This window comes from Apium graveolens, chromosome 7, assembly GCF_009905375.1.
Source record: "Apium graveolens cultivar Ventura chromosome 7, ASM990537v1, whole genome shotgun sequence".
Classification (NCBI taxonomy): Eukaryota; Viridiplantae; Streptophyta; class Magnoliopsida; order Apiales; family Apiaceae; genus Apium; species Apium graveolens.
The window spans coordinates 27,130,365-27,143,005 of NC_133653.1; the positions used below are offsets into that span (position 1 = coordinate 27,130,365).

At 34.3% G+C, this 12,641-nt stretch overlaps 2 protein-coding genes across 3 annotated transcripts; both read right to left on the minus strand.

Moving 5' to 3' along the window:
* Nucleotides 1-4,270: 4,270 nt before the first annotated feature.
* LOC141671114 (RING-H2 finger protein ATL30-like) lies at nt 4,271-5,960 on the minus strand. The gene has a single exon (XM_074477239.1). The coding sequence runs from the start codon at nt 5,434-5,436 to the stop codon at nt 4,414-4,416; it is 1,023 nt and encodes a 340-aa protein (XP_074333340.1). The 5' UTR covers nt 5,437-5,960; the 3' UTR covers nt 4,271-4,413.
* Nucleotides 5,961-6,437: 477 nt separating this feature from the next.
* LOC141671112 (zinc finger CCCH domain-containing protein 12-like) lies at nt 6,438-9,168 on the minus strand. Of its 2 annotated transcripts, none has more exons than XM_074477238.1 (3): nt 9,024-9,168; nt 7,718-8,688; nt 6,438-6,918 (listed from the first exon to the last, which is right to left on the minus strand). In XM_074477238.1, exons 2-3 carry the CDS (start codon nt 8,514-8,516, stop codon nt 6,647-6,649), a joined length of 1,071 nt encoding a protein of 356 aa, XP_074333339.1. In that variant the 5' UTR covers nt 8,517-8,688; nt 9,024-9,168; the 3' UTR covers nt 6,438-6,646. The 2 variants fall into 2 exon arrangements, with proteins under 2 accessions (XP_074333339.1, XP_074333338.1); XM_074477237.1 differs by having other exon boundaries at nt 7,718-8,518; nt 9,024-9,163.
* Nucleotides 9,169-12,641: the final 3,473 nt, after the last annotated feature.

The following is a 12,641-nucleotide window of genomic DNA, read 5'->3' on the forward strand; positions in this document are numbered from 1 at the left end:
CGACATAGTAACTCATTATATTTATAGGAAAAAAATTCTAGAGAATCCTAATGGTTTCAATAGAAGTCATAATTGTCTGAACCCTCAGTATACAAGCAGAAACACATCCATACACAAGAAGGAAAAAAAAAAGATGAAAACAAACTGCGACAAATTTATGTTGACATTTAAGCGCACAATGAATTTCATTTATAAAGAAACCAGGGAGCAAAAGAATGTACCATTCCGCGAGAAGGCTTTTCAATATTCCAATTGCCGGGAATTAGCAAGGAACAGTGATAAAATCCTGCCAATTTGATGAAAATAAGTTTGTCGCAATTTAATTTCTTAACAAAAATACGTGGTTCTAAGATAAAATTATAATAGAACTGAATGCTTTCCCAGAAGAATGACTTCCGTAGAAAGTTGCACAACTGGACACCGAAAATTGCAGTTCCCAGTATCTTGAGAGAAAGAATTAGAAATTAACATTCAAATAGAAGTTTATTAACTACTGTCAATTAGCACCTATAAGTTGCTTTGTCAAATGCAGCTATACCCATACTGCTGTCGCAGTGGTGAACAAATAACTTCCTAGAGATACAGCGAACAAAAAATTTCAACCAAAAGTCTAAATAATGTTCGAGATTTTTTTAATAAGTTCATCAAGTAATTTGAGTCTCTGCTTTGAGTGATTGGAGTTTGCCCGGTCTCTTTGTTGAATTGTATTTAAGGGTTTTCAGGAGTACATCAGGTGAACAATTTTTTTATAAATAAAATGACTTGAATAGCACTTTCAAATTGCTGTTAAGGTAAGTAGAAAGTATTACTATACTAGCGGTTTCAGAAACGCTATAGAAGAAGCAAGAACTTAAAACTGCTATCTACTTTGCTTGTCATTTCCGAAAATGTTATGGAAGTAAGCGTTATGTCATCTAAATTATAGAGCGTTTCAAGAACTGTTATTGAAGAACAGGAATTTGTTAGTGCAATGAAAGTGTTATGTTAGTGCAATACTTGCACAGCGCTACATACACCCCAAAAGCGCTAACAAGTCTTAAAAAAAGAGCTCTATGTAACAAGGATAAGTGTACCTCCTATACTAACGGCTGACTATTTGATTAGATTACAGATAGGAAATGGATATCTATGTTTATAGTTGATATTGATAAAAGGATAAACAAATGATAAATGCTTGTTAGACCTCACATATGTCTGCTTCATCCCAGACACCTATAACTATGACTGAGAATACACATGAGGCCTCTAGTCCGGCTGTTATTCAAGAAGCATCCACGCGAGTAACAAGATCACAAAATCAAATCTTTAAACCTAATCATTTTTATGGGTTTAATGTTACAGTGTCAGCTGCTTTCACTCCGTCTACTTACAAACAGGCTCTGAAAATAGAGCATTGGCGTAATGCTAAGTAATCTAAGTATGATGCTATGTTGAAAAATAATACTTGGACTTTGGTGTCCAGGGATCATTCTCGTAACATAGTTGATTGCAAGTGGTTGTTCAAGATAAAATACAATCCAGATAGTTCCATTGAATGCTATAAAGCTAGACTCCTTGCAAAAGGTTTCACGCAACGCCCAGGTGTGGATTTTCACTCGACGTTCAGTCCTGTTATCAAACCTATTACTGTCCGACTTGTTCTCTTTATTGCAGTGCAAAAGAAGTGGCATATTCATCAACTTGACATAAATAATGCATTCTCTCAAGGACGCTTGGAAGAAGAGGTGTTTATGAGACAGCCTCCTAGGTTTGTTGATCCTTCCTACCCCACTTATATATGCAAATTAAACAAGGCAATTTATGGCCTTAAACAGGCATCTCGGACATGGTACCATGAGCTTGGAAATTTTTTGATCGAGATAGGATTTCGAAAATCACATTCAGACTCATCTCTATTTATTTTGCATACTGGTAATGTCACTGTCTACATTGATGATATTATCATTACAGGGTGCACTTCTCAGGTGGTTTAAAAACTCGTACAAGCTCTTTCTGCACGTTTTTTACTTAAAGATCTTGGACGGCTTAATTATTTTCTAGGTGTGGAGGTAATCCCTAGATCTGATGGACTAATTCTTTCGCAGTCCAAGTACATCAATGATTTACTGCATGAAACAAAAATGGCTGAATGTAATGGTGCTGTCACACCCATGAGTACTTCATCAGTTCTCACAATTAATATGGATGAGCCTCCAATTGATATCACCAATTATAGGTGAATTATTGGCAAACTGCAGTACCTCTCGTTCACCAGACCGGACCTTACTTTTGCGGTAAATAAGCTCTCTCAGTTTATGCATTGTCCCCAACAAAATCATTGGCAAGCAGTTAAACGCTTGCTGTGATATCTTAAAACGACTAACATGTATGGCTTATATATTACTGCGAGCCCAGGATCTCAATTGCATGCCTACTCTAACTCTGACTGGGCTGAAAATATACTAGATCGTACCCCCATTACTGGTTACATTGTTTATTATGGTAATACACCCATCAGTTGGTCCTCACGTAAACAGAGAACAGTCGCTCGCTCATCTACAGAAGTGGAGTAACGTGCAGTTACAAGTGCCTTAGCTGAAACTAATTGGATTGAGAATCTCTTATCTGTACTTCAACTTCCACATGTCCAACATCCTTGTATTTATTGTGGCAATATAGGTGCAACTTACTTATGGCAATATAGGTGCAACTTACTTATGTCAGAATCCAGTTTTTCACAGTCGAATGAAGCATATTGCCATTGATTTCCATTTTGTACGTGACCAGATTCAGAAAAATCTTGTTCACGTAAGGCATGTACAATCTAGTCGGCAAGTTGCCGATTCCCTCACAAAACCACTTCCGAAGGCTGCTTTTCAATCTCATTTTTCCAAGATCGCCATTGTTGACACAACGTCGTTCTTGAGGGGGCATAATAAGGATAAATGTACCTCCTATACTAACGGCTGATTATTTGATTAGATTACAGATAGAAAATGGATATCTATGTTAATAGTTGATATTGATAAAAGGATAAACTAGATATATCCTTTATCATTCTGTTATTTAGAGAAGTCAGGCTTATCATTCTGTTGTATATAAACAAGTGTACATTGATTGAGGAAATAGAATGAGACAATACAATTCAAGCATCGTTAATCTTTACGGTTTATTACTATGGAAGTGCAAATCTGTATTACTGTGCTGTTTTGTTTCAAGAATTTGGTTTAAAACTTAGATTTGGTGTTGGTTGTTTAAGATCTAGTTGTAAATTCAAATTGAAATGTGGATTATATTATTATCTGGTTGTTCAATTTTTAGCTTTGGTTTGGTCTTGCTCTCAAGTTCACATAATATTCTACTAAAATGTAAATACAGTTTTTTGATTTCTTATCGGCCTAATCCCTAACTTTGAGATGTTCTGTAAAAAGAAAGTTTGTTTGCCGGCGATGCTGGTGCTTTGTGACCTGAACCTGGAGCATCTGCAACTCGCAGATTTAAAACCATTCAGCTATTATGGGTCTCATACTCATATGTGCGCGCATCTCACCATTCAGCATGCAGAAATATGAGTGTATATGTTGTACTTGGGTTGGGGATAGTCAGAAACTAGACCTGTCAATTCGTTCGTGTCGTATACTTTCGTATCGTATATTTTCGTGTTTCGTGTTTCGTGTACTTGAATGTCAAACACAAAACCGACATGTTTAGCGTTCGTGTACATTCGTGTTCGTATATTTTCGTTTCGTGTCGTGTATGTCGTGGTAATTGAATATTAATATATATTAAATTTAATATTAATATAAATTAAAATATAAGATTTTTAGGGAGAAAAATTATAAAATATATGAAAAACATGTATTTAGATCTCAATTTTATACAATATAATGAAATCAAATAATATTTTAAAAATAAATATGCATACATTTATTATAATTCTACATATATATATATATTAGAAATATTACATATATATATATATATATATATTAGAAATATTAAAATTTAATTATAATATTTATTTATGTCGTATATTTCGTGTCGTGTAGTCGAAAGTTAAACACAAAACCGACACTCAATCTCAACCGTGTACTTTCATGTCGTGTACCAAAAATGCAAACATAAACACTAAATTTTCGTGTCGTTTCGTGTCGTGTAAGTTGTAAACACTAAATTTTCGTGTCGTTTCGTGTCGTGTAAGTTGTGTCGTGTCCAAAATTGCCGGGTCTATCAGAAACTTGCCTAAGTAAACATCACAGAAGGAGTACATGTAGTTAAAATCAAATTCGTATATGGCAAAAAACATTAAAATTCACTTTCACGTTTTATGAAATTATCTACAGGTTCTAAACATCTTTACTGAAGTGAAATGACAGAATAAAGTACAATATATGAATGATCTAACTTCTACTTCTACATCTACCAAGAAAATTCTTATGTTTTATTGTCGTCTCCCCGTTGTCGTCTCCCCGAGAATAGACCAGGAAATCGACCTGAGAATCGACCAGAGAATCGACCAGAGGATCGAGATAATTCTGACACCTCGCCAAAGCCTCCTTTGCCGGTGGTTGTCTTGCTTTTAAACTCCCCAAATGCGGTTTCACTTCTGGTCACATTGTGCCCCCTTATTAGTTTTGCCGTTACATGATCCGGTAGTATCAATGTATGCTTATTGTCTTCTGTATCTTTTTTCTGGACTATTGAATGCCCTGTTGTTTTAGACCTACTAAATTGTTCTACTTCAATTTCCTCCTCGGACTTCTTTCGTTCTAATTCTTCATTTTGCACTGTGCCCGAAGTGCCAGGAGCATTCTCCTGATCTTGAACGGCCTCAGGGAAATCCATTTCTCTCTTGTCACTTTCGTTTTTGCTCTCGCCTAGGCCTTCACCTTCGAGATCATGATCATCTTCTTCTATTGTAATTACAACACTATGTTCTGATGACGCGTCCTCATTAAACTGAATAGAAACAACATCTGGTGATTTCTTATACATCTCTGGTGCCTCAAGAGTTCTCCGACAAACAGGACATGTTGTATGGGATTCCAACCAAAGATCAATGCAATCCTGGTGAAATACATGACAGCATGATGTCAAGAGTCTAAGAAAATCATCATCTTGAAACTCACATAAACATATAGCACATTCTAATCCATATTTTTCTCTTCTATACTCCTTGACAGTAGAATACATGAAAGATGGAAAAGCCTTTATGATCTCAGGACCAAGCCCTTTAGCAGTTGCTGCACCGGCTGGATTAACAGAAGTGGCAGCAGGGTTATGCCTAAGACGCCAAGAGTGTGCTACACGATGAAGGAAACATCTACAGAAGTATATAGAAAAGAAACCAATAACAAAAAATATGAGAAGAGTGATAGCTAGGACTATAGTGATATATGGATCAGAGTGACCATGCCGTGGCTGATTATGGTTGGTTGTGTTCGGGGTTGTTGACATTGCCGAAAGGCAAAGTGATCAGGCCGGAGAAGATGGTATCCGGCCAAAAGGATGGTAAATATAAAGCTATAAAACAGAAGGAATGGTGTGAAGTAAAGAAAGGGAAAATAGTCAAGTTGTTTGAAGCAGGATTGAGAAAAAGGAGGATGGTTTGTAAAGTGTTATGAAGCATAGAATTTGGTAGCTTAATATGGAATGTAGAATTGTACGTGTCCAAATTAGTTTCATACCTATGGTTAGCATTGAAGTTATTGAGCGAGTCCTTGTGAAAAAGAAAGAAATGTGTCAAAACATTAGACCTCAAGAAACTACTTTTCTAATTATAGAGTGATGTCTGTTCATTTGATATTATTTAAGCTCATGTCAACTATTACTTGGTATTGAAAATTAGATTATGCGACTACCTTCAATTCAGAATAAACAGACTAATGAAATACTGATCAAATACAAATAGGTATTTGGTGCATGAAAAATCAAGTCTTCTGATAATTAAACACACAGATATTCATGAGAATTTATGCATACAGGCATATATGAATATAATACATGTTCATATATACATGGTTAAAAATTTGAAACACTGCTCTTTTATATCAAACACAAAATAAAGAATTCAAGGTTAAAGTCATTGCAACAATATGGCGATACTTGATCTACATACAATCACAAAAGAAGCAAGAACGGAAACTTGTATAACTGATAAAGATAAGAGAATACCAACCTCTTACACAGATGTATCAGGACTCGGCCAATACATATACATATCACCAATGCATAAACATATCAATGATAACGAAAATTAAGATAACTAGAGAAGCTATTTTACATCTTAGTATGAGATAATATAACATGCACGTAGAAATTTATTATGCAATCTGTAACTTATTTAGCAAGAATGAAGGTGCCAATACTAGTGCGAGGACAGTGGGAGCAGACGCATGCATATATCAAATGACGAGATCCCCAGAAACAATAGCTACACAAATTAAACCATAAGCATGGAAAGTAAAACATATGCATAGTAAACAAGCCACAAAACTGAACTTCAAAATCCCATTAGAACATAATTTCAAACCCACGTTTTGTCTTGATTAAGATCCCAAGCACTGGCATTTTAAGATATGTTCACTTCTCAATCTATTTTACGCTTCATCTTCATTGAAAGATACATTACTGCTACTCAGATTCTTTCATTGGTGCAACTCTAAATTTACTCCAGTTCTTCGATCCAGTCACCATAGATTAGACTAATTTTATCAGGACCTTTCCACTTTTGGTGCGACCCCTGTCCTGCCCATGGCATATTGGGAACCCTCTGCGATGTACCCATGTGATAACCGTCTGCATAAGGAACTGAAGGTACAGAAGCAACTAAGGAATCTCCTGGAGATTTAGAAGGCCCCATCCCCTGCTTCATGTCTAAAGGAGATGAGAATTCTTTTCCATCACCTTCCACAAGTCCACCGCCATAACGATGGAGTTCTGCATAATGCATTGCAAACAAAACAATGACAATCAATAACAGTATGCATATTACTGTAATGCTACAAAAAAAATGATAATCAACAAAGAAACGCATCTGAAATACTGAAATGCAAGCCAGTCTTATGATCCCAATACCAGGAAAGTATCAAAAAGATTCGGGAACTGGAAGTATGGATTTCCTGGAGTAAACTCCTGACAGTATGCATATTACAGTAATGCTAAACCAAATTGAAAACCAACAAAAGAAACCCGGTGAAAAACTGAAATGCAAGCTAGTCATATGAACCTAATACTAGGAAAGCATCCGAAAGATTCTGTAACTGGAAGTATGGATTTCCTCGACTAAATACCAAGGTGAAGTTGAAACCAGCCAGATGAAAGAACGTTGAATATCTCAAACAACTGACATCTGCCACAGGGTAAACACATGGTTTCCCAGCAGATGTACTCACCACATTTCAAATGATTACCAAATAACATACATTTTACTGCATTATGATAAAGATTGTACAGTCATCATTGTCAAAGAGCTGTAAATTTTCTGAAGTTCATAGCCTCCAATCAAAATTCATATGTTCAAGTTCATTGGCAAGCCCAACAGAACGGACCTAATCATAAATATAGAAGTCCTTCAAATGGTATGGTGATGACCAAGCTAATTGCTTGTGTAAGTAGTAACAGTCACCTATTCACTAAAATTTACTATTTCAGTGTATATAGAGTGGAGCATTACAAAAAACGGTACTAATATTTATTTCACTGGAATAAGAAGTCAGTAATTCTAAACAAATCATACCAGCAGCCCCATGAGCAAAATGGCACTTGTTCCCAAATGGACAAAAACCTGTTTGTTCCCACTTATTACAAATCCTTGTTTTCCAATTAGAAGGCTTCAATGTAGATGGACTCACACCACCACCACCACCACTACCTGCATTAGCACCCCCACCATATCCACCACCAGACCCGGGCCCCAAACTTATTGCCACGCTTTCTCGTGTTCTTGACTGGTCATCATGGAGAAAACTGCAATTTTCACCATACGGGCAGCCTTCCTCAGTAAAAAACTTCTTACAGTGTCGCCCTTTGGAGGATCTCTGAGGTTCCACAGGAAAAGCAGTAGACCCAAGTGTAGGAATTTGAAATTCTTCCCGTGGCTCATTGGCAGTTTGTTCTTCCTCATGAGCAGCGACAATTTCTTGCCAATTCGGAGGTGGCGTACGAAGCTCTTCGATACTGTGAGCAAAATTGCAGTTAGTGACATAAGGGCAAGTTCCAGCTCGAAATTTGCAACACAGCTTCGTTTTGAAGAACATCTTTCCTATTGCCTTTGATCGATTAGTAGACTGCACATCTGGCTGCGACATTCTTGCTATTTTATTGGGCGGTTCGCTCCCTGATCGAGATTGAGATTGCCTCCCATCAAGATTCGAATTAGCATCAACAGAAGCCTCCCTATTCCAAACCCCATAATCTTCCTCAGTTGCCCAAACCGCCTGATCCGTAGACCCCAAACCCCAGTTTTCGCTTCTGTTTCCGTGGTTACCAGGGATTATATGGACAACATCTCCCCCCGATTCTCGACCATAATCCATTACTAGTAACCCCCAAAGACAAAATAAGTTACCAAGAACAGAAGATACCAATAGCTGAAAATGCTAACAACTGAAATCACACCCTAGCTCTTTTAAGAAAAGCCACCTCACAACTAACTTATAGACTTACACCTCATAACTCAACAAGTTAGCATCTTTTTTTCTTCGAAATCTATAAAATTAGTACAATTATAAGAAATCACTTATGTAAAAAACAATTACAATAAATGAACTACATCACTATTAAAAGGGTGTTCCAATAAATTACTGATGTCCTATAAAAACATCAAATTTCAGCATTTGCACAAACAAATACAAACATCAACTTATTTAAGAACAAGAATTAATTCATTTATACACAGACTAAGACCATAATTTATAAGGACTGAGCTAGATCTAGAACTTAAAATAAGAATACAAGATCAAATTAAAGAACTCAAACAAGTGAGTATATAAAATTAATAACACAAAAAGTACAAAACTTAAAAATATTGATTATGAACTTACAAGAAACCATAAAGATTTGATTTTGGAGATGGAGTTGAAAAATTATTGATGGGTTCGATTAGATTAAACATTTTGTTGATAAAAGTGAAAGCTTTTTAACTGGCAATCCAAGGGTTAGATTTTAATCAAGTTTCTATCCGTACAGTGTACATATAAAAGCAAAAGGTTAATCTAGTCTACATTTATAGCAAGTACAGTTCTTTACTGGATATGTGTACGTGTCATGTTCTTACTGGATTATAAGTACGGGAACACCTTAACAACCTAGATTGTTTAATAAATAAACCTATTTTTATTTTAAATTATAATCTTATTTTCTCAACGGGTTTTTCGTAAATACCCAAATTTTACAAACATTTTGTGAAAATACTATCACTTTTAAAAATATTTGTAAAAATACGTTTTTGTAACTTCAAGATCATTTTGCAACCACTTTTGCAACTTAAATTTTAAAAAATATTTATGAAAATACGTTCTGCAAATTTGTAACCACATTTACAACATAACTTACAACCTAAAATGCAATCTGAAATAAAACCTGAAACAGTTGCACAATTCAAAGTAAATGCAACCTATTATGCAATTTCGTATTTTTGTAAATATTTTCAGAAGTTAATAAAATCGTTAATAATTTTACAAAAAAAATTATATTTTTGATAAATTCCCTTTTTAGTTTTATTAAACAATATTAATGGACAATATTCTTTCTTTGAAAGAATCTAATGGATAATATTCTGCATACGACATTTTCATTTATTGACTTGTTTATATTTACAATTATAAAATTTAAAACTTTTGTAAAATTTTACTTTTAATGTATTTCTTATCATTTTTTCTAGTTTTTCATTAGAAACTTATGTTAGTGTTTGTCCTATAGAAACAACACTATAATGTTTTAAATTAAGACATTTGAATTATTGATGTTTATGTTTTTATCGATTATTCCCTTTATAAATTATTATGTCTTAATTTACTGCGATATAAATCTTAGATTAATAAATATCCTCGGAATATGATATGAATTTTATATCTCTAAATACGTGACTTAGAAATGAGATTATGAGAATAGTATCAATATTCCTAAAGGTCCTTAGTCGAGTATTATTATTAAGGTACAATATTAATGTATTAAGACTGGTGTGTTTATTGACTGATGATCGCATCTCATTGATCATATGTATAGTGATACTAAAGTAAAAAACACAGGCATATGTAAATGTACATGGTGCTGGATAAACCCAATGTGAGATTCTACATGTCAGTTGTGTCATAAGTAATTGTCACTGTGATAATGATGTAATGGTCCTTAGATTTGAAATTATTATATTTTTATACGAGAATTAATGTACTTTGATTACATTAAAAATTACATTTGACCGGGTAATGAAAAAAATGTATTTCCGGTATATTATGAATCGTATGAGAAATATGAATGATATAGAAAGGATTTAACCCTCCTAATTTTAGGAGTGATATTATTGGTCTCTTGTGTGAGCTAGAATATAAAATGTGTGGTCGCGCTCAAATGTTAATTTGATGTGATAGTCTACTCATTGATCAAGAAAAACATGAATTAAACTATGATGAGGATGACACATTACATGTCTCTTGTTTAATCTATAATATGTGGTTAAAGGGATTATATTACATTGTACATTATTCACGAAAGGTTTAATCGATCACCTATTCAATTATTATTAATTGGGTAGCAATGATGCATTACTAGATGTCGCTCATTGTTTACGATTTTAATTTAGATTTAAAATTTGTTTCTAACGTAATAATAACCCATAGGGTCACACACAAAAAATGCTTGAAGGATTATTTAATTTAAATTGGATTCAAATTAAATTAAAGTAATTTGAATTATTTATAATATTAATTAAGTTTGACTTAATTAATTAGATAAATAATGATATTCGAATTTACTAATATTAATTATGAAATTTATTTGTTAAATAATTAAGTGAGACTTAATTATAATACAAATAGAAATTTCAAATTAATAATAACCTCTAATTAGTTAAGAGTTATAATTCATTTTTCTATCCTCTATATAATATCTCTTGTGTGGCTGATTTTGGATGCAAGACTTTTACTAAAACCCTAGTCCCCAAGAGAGAAGACAGAGAGATGGTAAGAATAAACGATTTTGTGCTAGTACACATCTGATCCTTACGTTCAAGCATTCGTGTGGATACCGATAAGGCGTAGATCGCAAGAGCGTGATGCGTGGTGATTGAACAAACTTTGGATCTCCATTAGTCAACCAATTTGTAAAGCTTCTTAAGGCAGACAATTTGATCAATGAATTAAATATCTATTTATCGCATGGATCCCGCGGTGGGTTTCGAAAATTCTGGTTTTTCACATTTTTAATTACTGTTTCTGTTGCGTTTTATACCTCGAAACCCTTCAACGACATTAGAGCTACTTGCGAAAAGTTTTTAATTTGTTTATTTATTTATTGGTTTTATGATGATAGCATGTATATGTTATTCCCAGTGGACTAACAATGAGATTTACAGAAGGGGGGTTGAATGTAAATCTCAAAACTTTTTCAAGTTTTGAGCAGTTTGTAAGGCTAAGTGTTTGAGTGATCAAATGTGTGTGAATTGCTTGGAGCTGATGCAAACAGATATATATTCAAACACAAATGTAATGAACACAAAGAACTTAAAAACTTTTCTGGTGGATTTGTTGTTCCGCCAGAGATGTGTTATTTCAGAAAATCTGTGATTCAAAATTAAATTACAGCTGCTTCCTAATACAAACTAGATGATTTTCTCTCTTGATATTTCTAAACAGCTCAGGGAAAATTCACATCTAATTACTAGCTACTACTTGGTTTATATATCACCAAGTTTACAAGTGAAGACAAAGATAAAGTACAATAAGACAATAGTTCTCCACTTGTTTCTATTCCATTTTTATCCAGTGTAATATGGAATTATCTGTTGACTTTCCATTTTGAACCAGACTAAAAACGGCTGCTTTTTCTGCTGTTCCTGAAATAGGCTACCACATCTCTGTCAATCCATGTGCCTCTGTCAGCTTTGTTAACTGTCACTATCAACTGCTATGAGACTGAGCATCCGTTGAAGCTTTCATCCATTGATGGCTTTATCCGTTGATGCTCTAGCAGTTGAAGCTTTATCCGTTGAAGCACTTATCCGTTGATGGATATTATCCGTTGAAGCATTAGAGACATCCGTTGAAGCTTTGTTTCTTATCCGTTGAAGGTCTTCAATATCCGTTGACACTTCTTCACTTATACAAAATTAAAAGGCATGAAATATTTACAATTAGCCCTCCTATTTGTACATCCATTAGTAGTCAACATGACTGATTATTTCCTAACAACATCTAAGAATTACAGCTTAAAACCAGAGAGTAAAATGTGCTACAATACCAAACTTATTGCTAAGTAAGGCTACTCCTTCAACGGATAGCCAAGATGGTCTTATCCGTTGAGGCTACAAACACTAGATTTCTACTTAAGTGTTTTGCTTAACTTATCATCAAACTAATACACATATTCCTAACAATCTCCCCCTATTTATGTCTACTAGAACTGTAGGCATAAATTTGGGTTTAGCTTGATGATAACAAAACACT